Raw genomic sequence first — 23,674 nt, forward strand, 5'->3', positions numbered from 1 at the left:
TAATGGTGATACTTACTTGTTTACTATCAAAGTTGTTTTAGAGTACACAACAAAATATCTTGAGCAAGCAAAAATTACTTTTAGTAACATGAAAACATAAAATATCTGCCCTTCCTCGCTTGACAATTGCTGCCATCAATCCCCTTGGTCACTGGCGTATCCTAGCGAAAGTTAAACAAAATAATACCAGTTGACCATAGTGCCCCTATGGCCGCTGTGCCCTTGTCTCCCCTAATGAAAGTTTGGGACACGGTGGTGAATAATTCACGTAATGCGCCACTGTCGAGTACCATTTCTCATATTGTAGTGCTCCCTCACTTTTTTTTAAGAAATTTTTGTTGTTATCTTAAAACTAACACAATTAATTCAACATTATAAATTGGAAAAGATGTGTGACATGACAAAGAAATCATAAAAGACTTACAAGAAGTTTTTTGGTTGTCATATGCATCCGTGATCTTGGGATTGACGGCAGGGTAGCTCAGCGTGTTCGGTCAGAGGGCCGATTGTCCTCTGTAATAAAAAAAACTGAGTGAAAGAATCAACGATCAACTTGAACAGATGTCATGTGACGCCCGCCCAGCTATTCCTTATTGCTGTATGTATAGCCTTAGAGAACTTCAAGCGTATATCGTCATTCCTTAGTACTTCCGTATCCCACTTCTTTGCGTGTTGATTCTTCCAGACTAATGTCTTAAACTTCAGTACACTCTTCATCACTATTATACTGTGATCTGAGTCTATATCTGCTTCTGGGTACGCCTTACAATCCAATATCTGATTTCGGAATGTCTGCCTGACCATGATGTAACCTAACTGAAATCTTCCCGTATCACCCGGCCTTTTCCAATTATACCTACTCCTCTTGTGATTCTTGAACAGGGTATTCGGTGTTACTAGCTGAAAATTGTTACAGAATTCAATCAGTCTTTCTCTCTCATTCCTTGTCCCAAGCCCATAATCCCCTGTACCCTTTTCTTATACGCCCTCCACTACAACTGCCTTCCAGTCCCCCATGACTGTTGGATTTTCATCCACCTTTACATACTGTATTACCCTTTCAATATCTTCATACACTTTCTCTCTGTCTTCATCTTCAGCTTGCGACGTATGCATGTATACCTGAACTATCGTTGTCCGTGTTGGTTTACTGTCGATTCTGATAACAACAACCTTGTCACCGAACTGTTTACAATAACACACTCTCTGCCCTACCTTCCTATTCATAACGAATCCTACTTCTGTTATACCATTTTCTGCTGCTGTTGATGTTACCCTATACTCATCTGACCAGAAAGCGTTGTCTTCTTTCCACTTCACTTCATTGACCACTACTATATCGCCGGCCGAAGTGGCCGTGCGGTTAAAGGCGCTGCAGTCTGGAACCGCAAGACCGCTACGGTCGCAGGTTCGAATCCTGCCTCGGGCATGGATGTTTGTGATGTCCTTAGGTTAGTTAGGTTTAACTAGTTCTAAGTTCTAGGGGACTAATGACCTCAGCAGTTGAGTCCCATAGTGCTCAGAGCCATTTGAACCACTACTATATCTAGAATGAGCCTTTCCCTTCTCAGATTTTCTAGTTTCCCTACCACGTTCAAGTTTCTGACATTCCACGCTTCGACCTGTAGAACACCCTTCCGTTGATTATTCAATCTTTTTCTCATGGTAACCTCGTCCTTGGTAGTGCCCTCCCGGAGATCCGAATGAGAGACTATTCTGTAATCTTTTTCCAAAGGAGAGATCATCATGATACTTCTTCAATTACAGACCACATGTCCAGTGGGTACACGTTACGTGTCTTTAAAGCAATGGTTTCCATTGCCTTCAGCATTCTCATGCCGTTGATCATTGTTGATTCTTCCGCATTTAGGGGCAGTTTTCCACCCCTAGGACAGGAAAGTGCCTTGAAACTCTGTTCACTCCTCCGCCCTCTTTGACAAGGCAGTTGGCAGAATGAGGGTGACTTCTTATGCCAGAAGGCTTCGGCCGCCAGCGATGATTATTAATCAAAATGTCTGGTTGACCTCTGCTTAAGATAGTATTACTACTCAAAATGGCTGAAATGGCTCTGAGCACTATGGGACTTAACTTCTGAATTTATGTCTCCTAGAACTTAGAACTACTTGAACCTAACTAACCTAAGGACATCACACACATCCATGCCCGAGGCAGGATTCGAACCTGCAACCGTAGCGGTCGCGCGGTTCCAGACTGTAGCGCCTAGTATATTACGACTCAGGGCACATATTGGATGAAAGCACCGATGATGGCTGTTAATCAGTTGAAATCGATTTGCAAAAGTGAATAAATAAAACATGATTTTGCGACTGGTAGCTGTATATTTGGTTATTTTATGGTTTACGGTCGCTGCACGGCTTGGAAACCACATGGAGCCCGCCATTCACGCACAGTTTTACCAGGGCTTCTTGTGAGTGCGCCCTTTCCCCTCCCCGGTATACATTAATTAATTACAGTAACACTTGCTGTTGGTGGAACAGGAGCACGAGACCGAGCGTGTCGCGGTTGGCTATGTATGTGGACACTACAGGCACCAGTCAACAGCAGTTATCATAGTGATTGTACTCTTATAGGGTGTTTCGTCTTATTTCTGCCACGCCGCTTGCGGAGCATAGCTGGCAGAGCACGTATACAGAACACCCCCGTTTACAGTCGTGTCGTTCGGCCTGGAATCTAGTTTACTGGAGTAGAATTGTTACAGTCTTGAGTCCGGCTTCGAACTGAGCCCCTATAGCTAGTGAAGTCGTGTCTGGTGACGTCTCGGACAGACGTGGGATACCAGCCTGACTTTCGCTGTCATGCGGCCCAACAACCAAGAGTGATCGCTTGGAGTGCCATTTCTTTTTGTAGTAGGACCCCTGTGATTTCTATGTGCATCATCCTTACAGCACAGCGCTACATCGACAATATTCTAAGTCCCGTTTTGTTGCCCTTCATGGCAAGCCACCTTGGGCTTACATTTTACCAAGATAATGCCAGCCTGAAGACGGAGAGAGTTTCTACTGCTTGTCTTCATAGTTGCCAGCTGCTTCTCTAGCAAGTAGGGTCACCGGATCACTCCCCAGCTGAGAAAGTATGGAACATTATGGGCAGGACCCTCCAACTACATGGCAATCCAACGCGTCAATTGGACATAATATCTCTCAGGAGGGCACCAACAACTTTGCCGATCAATTCCAAGTCAAAAAACTAAGTGCTTGAGGTGGAACAACGTGTTACTGAATTGCTCAATTTGTGAAGCTCTTTCTGTAGAATAAATCACCCAGTTTTTCTGAAATTTTTTTTTCTTCTTCTTAGGCTGTATTTCCATTACAGCTTGACAAGTATGCCACGTCAAACCAGTCGCATATTTGGTGTGCTTTGTCTGAGATTGAGAGACAGACTAGATTCCGTATGCGTACTGTGCACTCTGAGTTACATCTACAGGTACATCTACGTCCATTGTTCCGATGCGACGTCCATTGAAGTGGCGCAATCGTATTTTCATTCAGCAAGCGGCGATAACGCTTTCCATGCAATGCACTGGGAGATTGCGAAAGCCTTTATAAGGCCTCGTTGATATCAGCTGCCGACGACTACCGACTGGCGCCATCGGCGGGCAGTTATCTGTCTGATCTAGATCGTCGCCAGAGTTCCCCAGCGGCTGTTGTGGCGGACGCAGCTGTCAGATACCGGCACAATGAGGTTCCACTTCCTGCTGTCGGCGCTGCTCGCTTTGACTGTGACTACAAGCGCGGTGAGTCTGGAAACCATTGGTGTCGAAACAGCTATGTCACATACATCAAGCCTGTTAACAGCCTATGGGGGACACTAGTTTACAGTCAAGCAGACATCAAAATTCAGACACACATATTTATAATGTTTCCTTTAGACATAATGTTACTGGTCCAACAAAATTAGTTGCAATACAGTGGCTTCGGAAATTTGCTGTGCACGAGGCTATGATCGACGAATTTGGAATACGTTGGAATTGGAATTTCAAATAAAATTGGCTGAAAAATAGTTGGCAGAACTCTTTTTTTCACAGATACGCGATTGTGTTCTTGATTAGTCCTATTGTTGCGTAACAGTTGTTTGGTTCAATTGACGAAAGCTACTGAATGCGTTGTGTAGTGTTTAGATCTCCGTAGGAAGAGAGGACCTTGGTACAGTATGAACTCCTTCCAGACGCAGACGAGGTTTACTTTACGAATATTTATTCAAAAGAGCCACTTTCGTATGTCTCCATTGAACAATCTCTCAGAACGCACTGTGTCTCCAGTCTTACAGTTCAAGATTCTCCACTCTCCCATGTAGAAATTGTATCCCCACATGTTTAATCTGCTTTTGAATAACGGTGCTTTCAACAGAGGGACGTATTTTTCTTGTTGAACATGTGTTTCGACAACGCGATAACTACTCAGATTTAGTGCAGGAGCCAAATGCTGAAAAATTCCAGGACACAGCTGTACATCATCGTAAGGTGGTTCGTTGACTTGCTGAGAAATTTCTAGAGGCTCAGTGTTAGAAGCCAAGCGAGCTGGAAGACTCGAAGTTGTTGCCTTGGTACAAGAAAGCCTTGGCACAAGAAAGATACCTGGCTTGCAACGGCGCATAAGGCGATTTGGCAAACATCGAAGTTGATCCCGTGTAAGATGACGGCAGTGCAAGAATTGGAAGAAACGAATCACGAAAAGGGAATCCGTCTTTTATTGAGATAAATACCATCAATATTCTTGCAGTCACCTTCTATACAGACGAGGCGTGGTTCTACCTCTCTGGTCATTTCGGCACACAAAACACACGATTATGGTCAAAGGACAATCCTCGTCCTGTGATGGAAATGCCACTGCATGATCAGAAAATTCGAAGGTGGGCAGCAATACGCAGATGGTGCATAACAGGGCTTTTATCTTTTGAATGCACCTTGATCAGTGAAAGATATTAATGATCCTCGAGTTCATTAAGCCATATAAAGGAAGACAAAACTAACTGTGAGAGGTGTCAACTAGATGACACTACTGCACACATAGCTAATACTACCAAGCGTCTTCTGAAGAAGTTTTTTCGGGGTACGTTTCATCTCAAAAAAACTTGTGTCCCCTCGGTCGACGGACCGTACTCAATCAGCCGTTTTTCTTCAGGGAGCAGTAAAATCTGGTGTAAATCGCAACTGCCCAAGCACGCTTTGTAACTTAAAAGCTGAAGTGTTGCGTACGAGAGAAGCCTACAACAATCAGATTTGCATAGCCGACCGTAGACTTCATTTCCATCATATGCTGTAACTCCACAGCAACTTTCCGAAGACGGTGTATAAAATATTCTGGAATCAACGTAATTTACGCCAGCCATCTGAATATTTGTATTCCCTCAGTGACGCAGACCTTCACATAGATGTGCACAAATACTCAGTACGCAAATATATATCTTCATTTTATTTTTTACCATGTGCACTCGGGACCGGTTCTTTTTTTAGCGCTTTACTGATGTTTTTCAAAGGAGCCGTTCTTTTTAAGGCTGTCGGTAAAAGCAGCTTTAATGGTTGTTTATTGGATCTACCACTGGCTGCTACATCGTTCGTCCTATTCCACATCAACACAGAATATACAAATAAGCTCACCAGACAAAAAATTACTCACCCGAAGAGAAATCATAACAATCATCACTTAATGCCGTGTAATTCCGCCCCTGGACTTGAAAACCACTTGGATTCACCAGTTTGTGAGTCCAAAGGGTTGTGCAGGTAAGTTGCATCCAGATTCAGCCACTCGCTGAGGATTTTATCGCGCAGTTGCACCAAACTGTACGGATCCTGATGTTGGGAGTGTTAAGAAAACGAGTAACATAGTCTTGTAGCCCGATGAACTATGCAATTGTCTTCTTGTGCCTGTGTGGACAATTGCCTCATGCAAAGTGCCCGACTTCAGATGTTTGTTGGATGCAATTTCCGTCGCAATGTTCTCTTCCCAACAGGTTGGGATGGATCATCATTCACCAGTTGCAGAAAGTGCTGTCGCGTTTGGGCAGGATCTTTTACCGATCACAATTGTGACTTCGTGTATAGTGTCCACGTGTGTTACGCCTCTGTTTGTAGATAAACTGAACACTCCTCCGTGAAACACCAACAAATCGAGCAACTTCACTTTCCTTGTGGCTATGGGTGCGGCCAAACACGACGGTCATGTCCATGCATTTACCCATGTTTACGTACAGAGTCCGTTTGGAACATAAATGTCTCACTGATCGCTACTGCCTTATGCACACGTAGAGGCAGTGCGTGCGCAGTTGAAAACGTGACTCGATCGCTGCATCATTTGTAAAGGCTTAACGATTCATCTGTGAGAGCGCACTGGATTGACAAATTTTTCGTCCAGTGAACTTAACCTCTGTCCTAAGGGCAAGTAATGAGGTCACTAGAAATAAACGGAATTTATTAACGCTTCTTGAGTAGATTAAAAAAAAAAATTCTTTATCCATTCAATGTTTATAAGTCCAATATTACTTCCCAAACTGGCTCTTAAATTCTCAAGCTCATATTACACAAGCATCCTAAATATACATACACGGAAAAAAATCGTAACACCAAAAAATCGTTAATGTAGAGTAGTTAAATTTCTGAAATACATGTTTAAGTGCTTAACACTGCAAGATCATAGGTCAAAGTAAGCGCGAGATAAGCTGTTGCAAATATGAAATGGTACATTAATAATGTCTGAGCACTTACTGACGAAATATTTCTAGCGCCACCGGCACGGGTAGCGCGGTACGACCACTCACTGACACGTCACACCAAGAACCCCTCAGGCCCAGTTGCAGGCAAACCCAACTCCATATTGGTGCCAAATTGTAGTCATAATCCTAGGTATAACAGTAGGCGTCAGCCGTTAATGAAATCCCCAGAACCAGAGACAGCGAAATTACCGAAAGAGCAAAGATTCCGAATACGTAGATCATGCGGAACCCAATTCACTATTTACTCACGTGACCTCCTGAAAACCATGGATCAAGGCGTATAGGTGCCGCATTTTCTGTCTTCCAAAAAGCATTTAATACAATACCGCACCCACGTCTATTGACAAAAAGAGATCACATTGGGTTGTTGTGGATTTCATTTCGAAGACTGGTTTGATGTAGCTCTCCATGCTACTCTGTCCTGTGCAAGCCTCTTCATCTTCTAATAACTACTGCAACCATACTTCCCCACAATACTTCCCTCCAATACTAAACTGGTGATCCCTTGATGTCTCGAAATGTGTCCAGCCAACGGATGCCTTCTTCTAGTCAGGTTGCGCCACAAATTTGTTTTCTCCCCAGTTCTGTTGAGCGTCTTCTCATTAGTTACGTGATTTACCCATATAAACTTCAGCATCCTTCTGCAGTACCAAATTTCAAAATCTTTTATTCTCTCCTTGTCTAAACTGTTATCGTCCATGTTTCACTTCCATGCATAGCTATACTCCATACAAATACTTTCAGAAACGACTTCCTGACACTTGAATCCATATTCGATGTGAAGGAATTCCTATTATTCAAAAACGCTGTTCTTGCCATTGCCAGTCTACATTTTATATCCGCTCCAGTTCAGCCATCATCGATTGTTTTGCTGTCCAACTAACAAAGCTCATCTACTTCTTTAAGTTTCTTGTCTCCTAATCTAATTCCGTCAATATCACCTGCTTCAATTCGAGTACATTCTGTTACCCTTGTTTTGATTTTCACGATGTTCATCTCATATCCTCCTTCCATTGCATTCCGATCAACTGCTCTTCTATGTTCTTTGCTACCTCCACAGAATTGCAATCTCAGAGGCAAACCTCGAAGTTTTTATTTCGTCTCCACCACATTGAGTATCAAATGAAGTTTGTAACTGGACTGAGAGTTTCTGGATAGGGTCGATGCAGCATCGATGCAGTATTTTATCTGAGTTGGAGAAGCATCGGCAGATGTAGAACTACGTTCATGTGCTCCCAGGGAAGTGCCCAGGGATGTGACCCTTGCTGTTCATATAGAATATTAGTGACTTGGTGGATAATGTTAATGTCCACAGACTTTTTTGCAGATCTGTAACAGTTGTCTATAATGAAGTAAGTCTGGAACAGTTCCGCAGATATTCAGTAAGAGAGTAATATGCTTACGAAGTGTTGCAACTTGGTTTAAATGTTTAGAAATACAAAATCCCACACTGACAAATTCAAAACCGTACTGTCCTATGCCTATATTCTCACTAAGTCACAACAGGAATCAGTGAACCTACATATAAATATCTGACTGCAGAAAGTTCAATCGATATGAAATGAAATGTTAACATAGGTTCAGTCGGAGGTAGATCACACCCACATACGCCCAGTCGGAAGTAAAGGAGGTGGCAGACTGTTTCATTGGTTGAATACTTGGAAAATGCATTTTGCATACAAAGGAGATTGCTTACAAAGCGCTCCTGCGACTCATCCAGGTAGTCCTGTGGGATGCATACTAAAGGGGATTCTGGGTGTATACAAAGAAGGACAGGCCTTCCTGTGCTGTTTCCAGTGTCTGCTCTGTTTCTTCTAAATTCTAGAATATGAAGCTACCTTATATACGAATTTTCGCCGTAATGCATTGGGCTCCAGGCTTCTTAACTCTGCTCCAGGACTAATGAAGTATCATATGAAGTTACTCTTAGTGGCAGTGTATGCACTACATGAAAGTAAAACTTATATGCACGATGGCCTGACTGTAGACGATCAACGAAAGAGAAACTGGACTCAAGCAAAAAGTAGGAGAAACATGGGGTCCATAGGAATTATAAGAATCATTTCTGTTGTGTACCACCAAAGGTGCCTATGAAAATTATGTGAAACATGATTGTTTAGGAAAAAATTAGTTGCAGAAGACATCAGTTTTCTTACCTTCGCAAATGCAAGACTGAACCAGCAGCTAAAGAAAGGTAACTCCAAATATTAACAACATAGGTACTAATACTGACTTCTAAAATTGTAAAGCTAAAGCTGAAATTGTAGCAATGATCACGAATCTTAACTGTCATCTAAACTCAAAGATTTCAACCTCATTGAATAGTTGCGGCATCCCACGAAACGACGCATCAGACCTCTGGGATAGCAACCATATCACGTGATAACTATTTTCATAAGTTGCACGACCTTACAATTGGCTGGACACAATGATGTCTCCTACAACTATCACATTACTGACTGTCGCAATGATCACTATCATTTTACAGTCGCTTAGTGGGGATAACTACTGCAAGGATGAAATTTGTTCTCGTCAGTAGCTCCTGTGGTAACTGAGAGAGTTATAAGAAGGGACAAGGAAGATATTTTCTGAACGATGAACTGTGTTGAAGTTTAACTTCCATTACTTTGTTTCCCCTTTCCTGTTTCAGGATGACGAGCTACAAGTTAGGCGACTGCGGGCTGCTGTGACTAATCACCACGAGGGCGATGTGGCTGGACGCAGCAGCAACTCCCGTCTCATGCCAGGTAGTATAGCCCTTGGGATAGGGGCCTTTGTATTCCAACAGAAGGATCCCACAGTACAAGATCAAAGTAATAATATACACACTTCTTCTTGCTTAAGCAAATGGAGCAAATCGTTTCGTTCTTTTTGCACTTGAAGTGGTCTACGGTGGGCCTTAAGTGGTTTATGGAGGCACCATTAGTTTAGGGGCGTTTCCTTAGAAAACTGCCAAAAATAGTTTTTGTACCATTTTTTGTGCCAGAAACGGGCCGCGGATTCCGATGCAGCCATGCACAGAAAATGGCTGAAATTTTTAAGATATATTCCTAAGAACCACATCTCGAACAGCTTCGAAAATTTTCTTGATATCTTCATCCATTTACGAACACAAAGATTCAAAGTTATCCTACTTCTACATGTAAAATACGCACATAAATTCCGGTATGAGATGAAATCTGAATGATAAATAACTGCAGAAAATTGCTTAAATTTTAACAGTATATTCTCTAGACATTTATCTAGGGGTTCCATCTTCCCGTTCTTTATTGTTAGATCATGGTCGGTTGCTTAGAAAATCGTACAAAAAGCGTTTTTTCGGCCTTTTCCGTACCAAAACAGAGCCGCGGATTCCTACACGACTATCAGTAAGAAACAGCTGAAATTTTTACGACATATTCCTAAGACCGTGATCTCAAACAACCTTGAAATTCTTTTAGATTTTTATCTGTTTATGCAGTGGTTCAAAGTTATTAGCACGTGGACTGTTCCTTAGAGAACCCTAAAAACAGCGTTAACTTATCATTTTTGGAACCAAATCCATGCCGCTGATTCCAAAACGGCTATGTATAGCAAGTTGCTGTAATTTTTAATGTGTATTCGTAAGATTCCGATGCAGAACAACCTTGAAAAATTTCTTGATATCTTTATCCGTTTCCGAGGTACAGAAGTTTAAAGTTACCTTACATGTAATAGCAAAATATGCGGTTAAATTCAGGTGAGACGAAATTTAAACAATAAAAAACAGCTCTAAATAGCTCAAATTTTAAAATTATATTTTCTATGAACTTCTCTAGACGTTCCATCTTCCCGTTTTCAAAAATCATAATGGGTTATCGATAAACACCCAAGTGCTTCCTTCACTTCTACATCTTCATGATGAGTACTCTGTGGACACTCCCGTCTTCCAAGATGACAACGGCCACATTGACAGGGATATGCCCACACGTTCGTGGTCTGAGTAATACTCAGATATCCTATCGCATCTCGCCCGGTCCACTCACCGTAACAAATTTCTGAGACTATTTGAAACAGTGGGTGAAACGCAGCAGTCAACAAACTGTGGCAACCGTTTGCTACCTCCGTGGAATCTTGTCATCAAGTAGTGGCTTCAGCTGGATATGGAATATCTTAATAAACTTGTGGGCTCTCTCCGTCGCCTATATTAGCCCACCGTCAAGGATAGAGGCGGCTTTACTCCGTATGACGTCATGTCTTTATTGTCCAGTGTGTTTACCTCCGCTGTCTTCTTCTTATTTCGAATGGGCCTACTTTGGATCACGCTCGTTCAAATGTTGGGCTGTGATCTTTGCCCTGTACTGTCGCATCCTCTGCCGATGTAACTCCTTTCTTTCTTCTGTCCTGGAGGTACGTTTACTTCGGGGCTTCTCCTGAAATCCTCGGATTTCCTTGATGGTACGTCTCTCAGACTGTTTGTTCTGTAGATCAGTTATTCCCAGTTCTTTAAAGTACTTTTCAGTTTCTGTCAGCCAAGAGGTGCGAACCTCCTTGCTTTGCCAGAAAGTCAACAGACGGTTGGTCAATCATTTTGGAGGCAATCTTGCAACATTGCTATAGAAAGCTACCCTTCTTTCTCTTGCACAGTCAAAGAGCCCCTCAATATGTTCGTAGAACTCCGAGGTATGTCACCTTCTAAATTCCCCATCTTCTTCTACCGGGTCTAGGCTCTTGGTGAAGGTTCTACTCTCTCTGACTTCCAATTTCTCCATCGGACCTCTCCGGTTCATGAAAAGACATTTCGTGGCATACAGGGCTTCTAGTCATATGACTGATGAGTAGTGCTTAAGTTTTAGGTTGCGTGTCAGACATTTTTTGTTGTAGGTGTTCATAGTCAGTCGATAGGCTAGTTCCAACTTGTTGACTCTAATGGATAATGACGTTTTTTTCTGATAAGTTAGGTTCAATCCATTCGCCGAGATCGTTTAACTTCTCAGTCCTTTTGATGTTTCCCTGGTCTAATAACATCTCTCTGTTAGCTTCTTTGACGTTGGTGTAGAACTCTGTTTTGTCCAGCGACACTTTACCACTTTCAACACTCAAACTGGTCAGTTCATTGCGTCATTCTCTCACAAACTTTTCGAGAACACAGTTGAAGAGAAACGGGGAGAGTCCATCCCCTTGTCTCACTCCAGTTTTTATCTCGAAGCTTTTTGAGATTTCACCTCTAAAGTGGACCTTGAAATTGATGCTGGTCAAGGTTTCTAGAATGAGTATGCAGTTTTTGTTGTCTAGTCCTAGTCCCTGGAGTACTGGCCATTAAAATTGCTACACCACGAAGATAAAGAGCTACAGACGCGAAATTTAACCGACAGGAAGAAGATGCTGTGATATGCAAATGATTAGCTTTTCAGAGCATTCACACAAGGTTGACGCCGGTGGCGACACCTAAACGTGCTGACATGAGGAAAGTTTCCAACCTATTTCTCATACACAAACAGCAGTTGACCGGAGTTGCCTGGTGAAACGTTGTTGTGATGCCTCGTGTAAGGAGGAGAAATGCGTAGCTTCACGTTTCCGACTTTGATAAAGGTCGAGTTGTAGCATATTGCGATTGGGGTTTATCGTATCGCGACATTGCTGCTCGCGTTGGTCGAGATCCAATGACTGTTAGCAGAATATGGAATCGGTGGGTTCCGGAGGGTAATACGGAACGCCGTGCTGGATCCCAACGGCCTCGTTTCACTAGCAGTCGGGATGGCAGGCATCTTATCCGCATGGTTGTAATGGATCGTGCAGCCACGTCTCGATCCCTGAGTCAACAGATGGGGACGTTCGCAAGACAACAACCATCTGCACGAACAGTTCGACGACGTTTGGAGCAGCATGGACTATCAGCTCGGAGACCATGGTTGCGGTTACCCTTGACGCTGCGTCACAGACAGGAGCGCCTGCGATGGTGTAATCAACGACGAACCTGGGTGCACGAATGGCAAAACGTCATTTTTTCGGATGTATCCAGGTTCTGTTTACAGCATCATGATGGTCGCGTCCGTGTTTTGGTTACATTGCGTTGAACGCACATTATATTCGTCATCGCCATACTGGCGTATCACCCGGCGTGATGGTATGGGGTGCCATTGGTTACACGCGTTGGTCACCTCTTGTTCGCATTGACGGCACTTTGAACAGTGGAAGTTACATTTCAGATGTGTTACGACCCGTGGCTCTACCCTTCATTCGATCCCTGCGAAACCCTACATTTCAGCAGGATAATGCACGACCGCATGTTACAGGTCCTGTAGGGGCGTTTCTGGATACAGAAAATGTTCGACTGCTGCCCTGGCCAGCACATTCTCCAGATCTCTCACCAATTGAAAACGTCTGGTCAATAGTGGCTGAGCAACTGGCTCGTTACAGTACGCCGGTCACTACTCTTGATGAACTGTGGTATCGTGTTGAAGCTGCATGGGCAGCTGGACCTGTACACGCCATCCAAGCTCAATGCCCAGGCGTATCAAGGCCGTTATTACGGCTAGAGGTGGTTGTTCTGGGTACTGATTTCTCAGGATCTATGCACCCAAATTGCGTGAAAATAATTCACATCTCAGTTGTAGTATAATATATTTGTCCAATGAATACCCGTTTATTATCTGCATTTCTTCTTTGTGTAATAATTTTAATGGCCAGTAGTGTATTTTGTTAAGTGTTTCTCTATTAGGGGGGTCGTAGACCTTCCTGAGATCAACAAAGGTGACAACCAGATTGCAGTTTCTCATCATGGAATATCCCAGTACAGTTTTAAGATGGAGTACCTGTTCAGCACAGGACCGAGTCTTCCTGAAGCCTTCGTGATATTCTCTCAGTAGTGTTACCTCCGCTGTGTTATATGTCTTGTGATTACCTATAAATGACCGGATATAGTTGGATCGTGTAGGATGTGGTTAGTTATACTGGAGTAGCTATTATAAGGTCTGGAGAGTGTGCAAAGCGTGCAGTGACCGGCTCGTGTCTGACGGCAGGTGGGGCAGGTGCGGCGTGGTCGCTTTCGCGGTCGCGCAGGCGATCCGGCGGTCGCATCATCAGCGGAGCCGACGCCACGGACGGGCAGTTCCCGTGGCAGGCGGCCATCCGGCTGGACCGCTTCGGCTTCTGCGGCGGATCTCTCATCTCGGACAGCGCCGTCCTCACAGCGGCGCACTGCGTCGACGGGTGAGTCTGACACAGGGGTTCCCAACCTCTCTGACGCCACTACCCACGAGTGTCATCAGATATTCGCTACGAACTTCCTCTCAACCCACCATCACCGACAGTAGCAACTAACTGAGCTTTAGAATAATACTGCAATGACGTCTTGAGGCGTGCCGACCTGGTGCAAGTCTTTCGACTGGGCGCCACTTCGTCACCTTGCCTGTCCCTGGCCTAACTCACATAGGAGTTTTTGCACTCTAAAACCGGTCAAAAGTCGAAATCGCCAGGCTACTTTAAAATCCTTTCAAAGGTGTTAATCTTCAAGGTCAATAAACTGTCTTTCGGCAGCCAGAACCTTCCACGAGGCGCACGCTGACTGTTACAATGTCAATCGTAAACCAGATATAGTGGGAAATACAAGTGCTCCTCCGTGAGCTCTTGTTTGTTACCTTTATTTCCCCATTTTTTGTGGTTATTCTTAGATAAAAACACTTTTACTCATTATTGAAATGAAAGGTATGTACTTTATCTTATATCGTACCTTTATTATTTTATTGTTTAAATTTTACGTTCGTAGACAGTATTTCTACAGATATTTTTGTTACCTCCCAATACTTGAGATTGCCGGCTGGAGTGGCCGAGTGGTTCTAGGCGCTACAGTCTGGAACCGCGCGACCGCTACGCTCGCAGGTTCGAATCCTGCCTCGGGTATGGATGTGTGTGATGTTCTTAGGTTAGTTAGGTTTATGTAGTTCTAAGTTCTAAGGGACTGATGACCTCAGAAGTTAAGTCCCATAGTGCTCAGAGCCAATTCTTGAGATTTTAATGTTTCCATTTTCGTGTCGGGTCTTGTCCAGTTATCTTTCTTTTACAGTCATCAAATTTAGACCGATGATAATCGTTTAACACATCTGCCACTTTGTTTTTATTAATTCAAAGTGAGATGTTAAATCAGTTAAACTATTGCAACATAGCACTTTTTCGTTGTATGTGGGAATACAGATGAGGCAACACACGCGGTAGACTTTTTTCTCTTAGCGAATCACTGGCCTCAATGCTGATTTAGTGATGAAACGATTCAAAGTAATCTCGGAAGTGATGTCGAGTGGCAACACAATTGATACTGAGAAATTTGATGCTTTTGCTCGAAAAACTGGAAAAATGTACACAAATTCGTATGGCTGGTATGCTACGCCACCAACTCTTCACAAAGTTTTAATGGATGGTACCGAAGTCGCATCTAAAGTAATTCTACCTATAGGCCAATAATTGTCGCAGGAAGCAACTAAGGCTTGCAATAAGCACATACTGCAATAAATGATAAATTTTCACGTGTGGGTTGTAACAGAGGAGTACTACACAGATTGTTACTAAATTCAGATCCCATCTAAGTTGTATCAGGGCAAGGTATCATTTCAAAAGCGGCCCATTTTCGGAAGAGGCAATCAGTCTAATCGTCGCGAGTATACCATCTTTACCTCCAGACGAAAATGATACCGACGAAAGAACAAAGCAAGGCAAAGATGACGAAGAGGACGATGGCCAACAGTCTGGTACTGAATAAAGGTATACTGCTATCAAATGGTGTGGGTAAGGCGTCTTTCATTAACTGCCTTGCTTCTTCCAATGAACATTTAGATCCTATTTTCTCTACAACATGACAAGTTTGTACATTTTGTAAATAAACAAATAATTAAGGTCAAATAATGTATTTCATTTGATTCCATTGCGAAAAAAACCATAAAATAATTTTGAGCAGTTTTTAAGTGCAAACACTCCTACGTGCAACCGCCTGTCCCAGACAGCCATCCATCCAAATACTAACTAGACCCGACGTTGTTTCACTTCGGTGATCAGCCGAGAACTAGCGCTTTCAATGTGACAAAACCACTGAAAAAGAATTTTATTTGAACACTTTTATTTTAAAATGACCAAAGATGAACGATATTTATGTTTTGTGAGTATTTTATTAAATTACGAACTAACGAGTAACTGAGACAACTGCTACTATTTATATCTAAGAAACCTTTACATAGAATGATAAGCCATTCTCAGTGCATATCGAGTACTACCTACAATTCCTCTTCAGGAAAGAAAGCTAATTTCCACACTGAGCGTAGACATCCGCACCAGTCTTCCCCCTAGCGACACTTCTTTGACCCACACCCTAGACCCCATTTAAACTGAAACAAGTTACAATATCTGCATCATTCTTACTGTTTGTAAATTACTTCATTGTTTTCTTCCGAACTTACAGAAACTGGAAGACTACTGGCTGCCAAAGCTTTGTGTCTATTATCACTAATACTAACAATAATGATAATAATAATAGTACTGTGTAGTCCCTATAGCAACGTAGTAGCCATTACATACTCACTGTTGTGTTGTCAATTAGTTCCCTTACCTCTTGCGAAAAGAATAATGAAGCAATTTCTGATCCATTGTGTGAACCACCTACAATTCAGCTAAAGCGCTTGCATGAGGGATTTAAGCATATGTGAGGTATATGTACCACTTTTCCTGATGTAGATACATGGTTCAAAGTAAGAAGATGCATGTATTGGATGGACTAACTGAGGAAAATGTTGATACATTCGCTTCACAAGCTGTAGCCTCCACCACATTGTGTCATATGTTAACCCTAATATCGAAAGAAATGTGATTATTGGTAACTTATGTAATCTTTTGAATTCTTTACAGACGAATGGAAAAACTGGTGGAAGCTGACCTGGGGAATATCAGTTTGGATAACGTAGAAATATTAGAACACGTGAGGCAATACTGACCCTACGACTTATCTTAGAAGAAAGATTAAGGAAAGGCAAACCTACGTTTCTAGCATTTGTAGACTTAGACAAAGCTTTTGACAATGTTGACTGGAATACCCTCTTTCAAATTCTGAAGGTGGCAGTGGTCAAATACAGGGAGCGAAAGGCTATTTACAATTTGTACAGAAACCAGATGGCAGTTATAAGAGTCGAGGGCCATGAAAAGGAAGCAGTGGTTGGGAAGGGAGTGAGACAGGGTTGTAGCCTCTCCCCGATGCTATTCAATCTGTATATTAAGCAAGCAGTAAAGGAAACAAAAGAAAAATTCGGAGTAAGTATTAAAATTCATGGAGAAGAAGTAAAAACTTTGAGGTTCGTCGATGACATTGTAATTCTGTCAGAGACAGCAAAGGACTTGGAAGAGCAGTTGAACAGAATGGACAGCGTCTTGAAACGAGAATATAAGATGAACATCAACAAAAGCAAAACGAGGATAATGGAATGTAGTCGAATTAAGTCGGGTGATGCTGAGGGAATTAGATTAGGAAATGAAACACTTAAAGTAGAAAAGGAGTTTTGCTATTTGGGGAATAAAATAATTGATGATGGTCGAAGTAGAGAAGATATAAAATGTAGACTGGCAATGGCAAGGAAAGCGTTTCTGAAGAAGAGAAATTTATTGACATCGAGTATAGGTTTAAGTGTCTGCAACTCGTTTCTGAAAGTATTTGTATGGAGTGTAGCCATGAATGGAAGTGAAACATGGACGATAAATAGTTTGGACAAGAAGAGAATAGAAGCTTTTGAAATGTGGTGCTACAGAAGAATGCTGAAGATTAGACGGGTAGATCACATAACTAATGAGGAGGTATTGAATAGAATTGGGGAGAAGAGGAGTTTGTGGCACAACTTGACAAGAAGGGACCGGTTGGTAGGACATGTTCTGAGGCATCAAGGGATCACAAATGTAGCATTGGAGGACAGCATGGGGGGTAAAAATCGTAGAGGGAGACCAAGAGATGAATACAGTTAACAGATACAGAAGGATGTAAGTTGCAGTAGGTACTGGGAGTTGAAGAAGCTAGCACAGGATAGAGTAGCATGAAGAGGTGCTTCAAACCAGTCTCTGGACTGAAGACCACAACAACAACAACAACATGTAATCAGCGTTACAGTCTCATGAAATAGCAATAAACATCTTTTTTAAAATCACACAAGCGAAACCTTTCTTTCATTCCCCTTAGAACTTTTCTTTCCACCACTTAGGAGGTAATTCCTGGATGGGGACCACTGGTCTACCATCATTGCATCCCGTCGCTTAAACCCACAGCCATCGACGCGGACCTCTACATGAACGCTACTGAAAATTAGTTTCAATAGGGAACTACAATGGGTCTGTCTTCGTTGCACTAATAGCTTGCTTTGTTTTAATACAACTTAGTACCTTGTAAAAATAAGAACTCTGAACAAGTGGAACAGACGTGACTTTGCGGAAGTGCATGTTGATGCTCTACCAAGTAGGTAGCCCAAAAATATGATGAATAAGGATTGATCGGAAGAACTAGAAGATAATATAATACAGTCACTGAAGCCAGCAGGAATTCAATAGTTTAATGAAGCGAGAGCCCACAGCATTCAAAAATATTTCGTAAATGATATTTCCGACGAAAAGGAAGCATCATATCTGAAATCTGTGATTATATTGCTTCGTTTAGCAGTTGTAATGTGCCACCTTCAAATGGCATTGGGCCCATTTTATTCACCTCTAATATTTCTAATTTGCGCTACAGCACTCAATGTATATGTTTGATTATGGCAAACAGTGGAAACTGCAATCAGTACTAATAAACATATTAACAGCCATAAGTGCCATTTATCATGTTAAGCATGAATCGATGTGATATCTTCAGGATTCCAAAAAAGTATGGGAAGTCCATCGGCTAAGAGATTAGTGGATCTGGTATCCAAAACCTATGAAACAGAAGACGCATTACATAATTTTCAGAAACGCTTTATCTTTACACTACTAAACACACAACTTACTGACACTAACAATCAGCATAATATGTCGAACCTTTGACTTTTTGAGTGGAAGAATATAGAAGTAATTAAACATTACAAAGGTACTGCGCAAAGATCAGTTTGGTATAAGAAGACATGAAGGTATCAGAATAGCAATTATGAATTTCCACTTAATAATGAAATGAACAAACAGGAGAAACCTAAACGCTTTCATAGCACCTGTAGGCCTAGAGGAAACCTTAAGGCACCTCAAATTAACAACAGCCAAGGAAGGGGAATGTATTGAGGACAGTGTGTTGTGTTTATATGTCTCAGATTTGATATGGAATGGTTTAAGAGTGGCAAGAGAAACGTAAATAAGAGTGGCAGGATTATATAAACAATGCTGCAGGTTCTTTACAGGAAAACTGTATCTCAGTACATGACATACAATCAGATTTGTGTTATACCATGAAGAAGATCTTAAGTACTTATACATGAGCAGCTTTGTCTAATATTACATTGTTTTAGTGTATTACTTTTTCGTAGTGCAGTTAAGTTGACCAAACTTATCATCGCAGGAAACAGCAGTTTTCCAGAAGAGAAAACTTCAACCTGTGCCTGTAAACTTCATGTTTGTCACGAATAATCTTCATCTGTTATGGATGCCTAAGCAGAATATACCAATCAGTGTGCTTCACGTAGTAATTAAAGACACGTTCACAAAATATAAATTTTTCTTTCGTCTTCACTGTATGAACGCCATTGTGTCCTATAAAAAAGTTCTCGTTATCACCACCAAATCTCAAAAGGAATAAATGTACTGCAATGTTAGTGTCAGACTACCCAGCTCGTTAAGTACACGTGTGTACGAAAACTACTACCCTCTACCAAAAATGTGTCCCCCCAAAAATTGTCTTATATACAGAGTGGTCAGAAACAGTCTGTAAATCTTGTAAGGGTATTGCAGACTATGTTGTGCTGAGAAGTATTTGTGAAGAAAAAATTCAATACGTTGCGCCGTTTCTAAGTTAGTTAACACTGAAGCTAGTCAGAACGTTGCACGCGCGAATTCAAGCGGCCCGCTAGAGACGATGTCCCCACACGAGTATTTGTTTAGTTTCATAAAGCCGAACAAGAGGGTGATACAGAAACTGGACATGGGACGCTAGTAAAGATCGACCCCGAGCCACAAGTTGTTGTTTTACCTCGGGCGCTGTTGTCTTCGCAATGAGATGAACTGACACAACTGTATCTGTCAGGCCGGTTGCATTTGTATGAGCTACGGCCTGATTGGCTAACTTCAATACTAATTAACTCGGTAACAGCGCAGGGTATCGAATTTCTTTTCACAGCAATTGTTTCTCAGCACAACATTCTTACAAGCTTTTCGCTCTGTTCCTGACAACCTTTTATAAAGAATCATTTTCTAGGTATGTGACGACTGTGGACAATATTCGTCCTGGAACTATTTGTCCACCACACATTTTTTCCCAAGTGCATTCGTCCAGTAAGGTACGCAGGTGATTTTCTGTGAATTTTGAAAATTAGGAAAGCGATATTTGCAGGACTGGAGCGCTGACCACCAGCAGGTTTTAAAACAACGCACACTCCACTGCAAAATGAAACATTCACTCTGTAGTATTCTAATTGCAAAGAAAACGACATTCGGCTTCTTCAAGTGGTTCTGAGTGTACACCTACCTCAAATATTCGCCATTCTATCTCCATCTCATATTTCGTTAATCTTGGCACATAATAAATTTCATGTTATTGCTCCCAGAATTTTTCGTAATATCCTGGACATAATAGCTTCTATAGAAATTATGAGTTAATCTATTAACCGAGAACCACGAGTTGACTGTGTCCAGAGTACAATTTGTCATGTTATTCAGTAACTGACATGAATTTCTTACATTGTCAATCGATTCATATGGAGAAAATCTATTCATTACACCGATCGTTTTTCTTTGTTTGACACGTCATCAGCATAGGTATGGATCTACTTACCACTTGGTGATGAATTCTGAACATTGTGGAGTGAGTCGTATGCTCAGCCTTCTTCTTTGTGTAGAAAATGGCGCGGAATTTACTGTTTGCTCGTTGGGTTAAAAAAAAAAAACAATATCAGTGAGATTCATGACGTAATTGTCATGGAGTACTAGTTTGGCAGTGGTGCTGAAAAGCTCATTGTCGACCTCGACAGACACACAGTAACATAACCTTTTTTATTGACTATAGCCTTTGAAAATGTATAAGTTAGCCTCTTTGACAGAAATACTACAAACGGCTCACGCAAAGTGATGGTCCCAATCTGAACGACTAAGTTTCATATACTCGATGGACAGCAAATTTGTGAAGGCGCACGAAGTTAGCCATCAGCTTTCAGTTCATATTTGGACGTGTTGTTATACAGGGTGACTACATTCGTGGTGACGCTGGGCACAGTGCTGGTGACGGGAGACGCCAAAGACGTGACGGTGACGACGACGAGCGCCGCGTGGCACCCGGACTATTGGACCGACGAGAAGACGGCCGACAACGACATCGGCGTCGTGCTCCTGGGACAGTCCGTCTCCTTCACAGGTAACAGCTGCAGGCTGGGGAGTCCTTCGTCACTGTGCACTACCTGTACAGCCTCACGTGAACATAACACGGCCGTGCCATTACGTACGGTGTTAAAATCTATTACAGATCTTCCGAGTAATGACGGACTATCGCTAACCACATTTCCGTTATTGCAGCCGCTAAATCGGTGCTCGTCGGCAGTCACAAAGTGATGATGTTGCCAGAAGAGCTGTAGCATGACTGAGGCTTCCAATATTTATGGTCATACAATGTTATACAGGGTGGTTCATTGATAGTGACCGGGCCAAATATCTCACGAAATAAGCATCAAACGAAACAACTACAAAGAACGAAACTCGTCTAGCTTGAAGGGAGAAACCATATGGCGCTATGGTTGGCCCGCTAGATGGCGCTGCCATTTTTTTTAAAGTAGGAAACCCCATTTTTATTATATATTCGTGTAGTACGTAAAGAAATATGTTTTAGTTGGACCATTTTTTTCGCTTTGTGATAGATGACGCTGTAATAGTCACAAACATATGGCTACATCAACATCGACTGCACCCGTACCATATTTCTATGCACCAGGAATTGCATGGCGACGACTTTGAACGTTGTGTACAGTTCTGCCACTGGGCACAAGAGAAATTACCGGACGATGACAGATTTTTTGCACGCCTTCTATTTAGCGACGAAGCGTCATTTATCAACAGCAGTAACGTAAACCGGTATAATATGCACTACTGGGCAACGGAAAATCCACGATGGCTGCGACAAGTGGAACAACAACGACCTTGGTGGGTTAATGTATGGTGCGGCATTATGGGAGGAAGGATAATTGTTTAAATGTGTGTGAAACCTTATGGGACTTAACTGCTAAGGTCATCAGTCCCTAAGCTCACACACTACTTAACCTAAATTATCCTAAGGACAAACACACACACCCATGCCCGAGGGAGGACTGGAACCTCCGCCGGGACTAGCCGCACAGTCTCTGACAGCACCGCCATAGACCGCTCCGCTAATCCCGCGCGGCGGAAGGATAATTGGCCCCCATTTTAAAGATGGCAATCTAAATGGTGCAGTGTATGCTGATTTCCTATGCAATGTTCTACCGATGTTACTACAAGATGTTTCATTGCATGACAGAATGGCGATGCACTTCCAACATGATGGATGTTCGGCACATAGCTCGCGTGGGAAAATGGCTCTGAGCACTATACGACTCAACTTCTGAGGTCATCAGTCACGTAGAATTTAGAACTAATTAAATCTAGCTAACCTAAGGAAATCACACACACATCCATGCCTGAGACAGGATTCGAACCTGCGACCGTAGCGGTCGCTCGGTTCCAGACTGTAGCGCCTAGAACCGCACGGCCACTCCGACCGGCAGCTCGCGTGCGGTTGAAGCGGTATTGAATAGCATATTTAATGACAGGTGGATTGGTCGTCGAAGCACCAAACCATGGCCCGCACGTTCAGCGGATCTGACATCCCCGGATTTCTTTCTGTGAGAAAAGTTGAAGGATATTTGCTATCGTGATCCACCGACAACGCCTCACAACATGCGTCAGCGCATTGTCAATGCATGTGCGAACATTACGAAAGGCGAACTACTCGCTCTTGAGAGGAATGTCGTATTGCTAAATGCACTGAGGTTGACGGACATCATTTTGAGCATTTATTGCATTAATGTGCTATTTACAGGTAATCACGCTGTAACAGCAAGCGTTCTCAGAAATGATATGTTCACAAAGGTACATGTATCACATTGTAACAACCGAAATAAAATGTTCAAACGTACCTACATTCTGTATTTTAATTTTAAAAAACCTACCTGTTACCAACTGTTCGTCTAAAATTGTGAGCCATACGTTTGTGACTATTACAAGCGTCATCTATCACAAAGCGAAAAAGTGGTCCAACTAAAGCATTCATATTTCTTTACGTACTACACTAATATGTAATGAAAAATGGGGGTTCCTGTTTAAAAAAACGCAGTTGATATCAGTTTGACCTATGGCAGCACCATCTAGCGGGCCAACCACAGCGCCATCTGGTTTCCCCCTTGAAGCTAGACAAGTTTCGTTCTTTGTAGTTTTTTCGTCATATCAGTCATATCACTAACAGTCGACCTGAGCAGCTTTAGGATTGAAACGTCACTGATGGATTTGTTAATCAGCTGCATATACAATAATTATCCCACATTCGAAGTCTCTGAGCCCTCCTGGCCGACCCATCCCGCTGACAATCCCTCTACTGACAATATAATAGTTCCTGAATTATTTTATAATCGCGGAGCTGTCTCTCGTGGCATCAAGTAGTCAGTCCGCATTACGATAAAGAAGTATTTGAATACGTTTGATCAGATAGTGTGTCTATGCTTATGCAGTTTTATATAGTGTTTACTGGCAATTTCCTTTTATTTTTCATCCTTGTTACTATCTCAGTCTTTAC

The 23,674-nt window shown here is 42.3% G+C and overlaps 1 protein-coding gene across 1 annotated transcript in view; it reads left to right on the plus strand.

Annotated features, from left to right (window-relative positions):
• Nucleotides 1–3,603: 3,603 nt before the first annotated feature.
• Nucleotides 3,604–23,674, plus strand: part of LOC126234531 (brachyurin-like) — a 41,373-nt gene continuing 21,302 nt past the window's right edge. The window contains exons 1-4 of the mRNA XM_049943227.1: nucleotides 3,604–3,754; nucleotides 9,380–9,476; nucleotides 13,710–13,899; nucleotides 21,063–21,232. Coding sequence (XP_049799184.1) covers nucleotides 3,698–3,754; nucleotides 9,380–9,476; nucleotides 13,710–13,899; nucleotides 21,063–21,232 — 514 coding nt within the window. The 5' untranslated portion in view covers nucleotides 3,604–3,697. The remainder of the gene's footprint in view (nucleotides 3,755–9,379; nucleotides 9,477–13,709; nucleotides 13,900–21,062; nucleotides 21,233–23,674) is intronic.

The sequence above is a fragment of the Schistocerca nitens genome, chromosome 2 (genome assembly GCF_023898315.1).
Source record: "Schistocerca nitens isolate TAMUIC-IGC-003100 chromosome 2, iqSchNite1.1, whole genome shotgun sequence".
NCBI lineage: Eukaryota > Metazoa > Arthropoda > Insecta > Orthoptera > Acrididae > Schistocerca > Schistocerca nitens.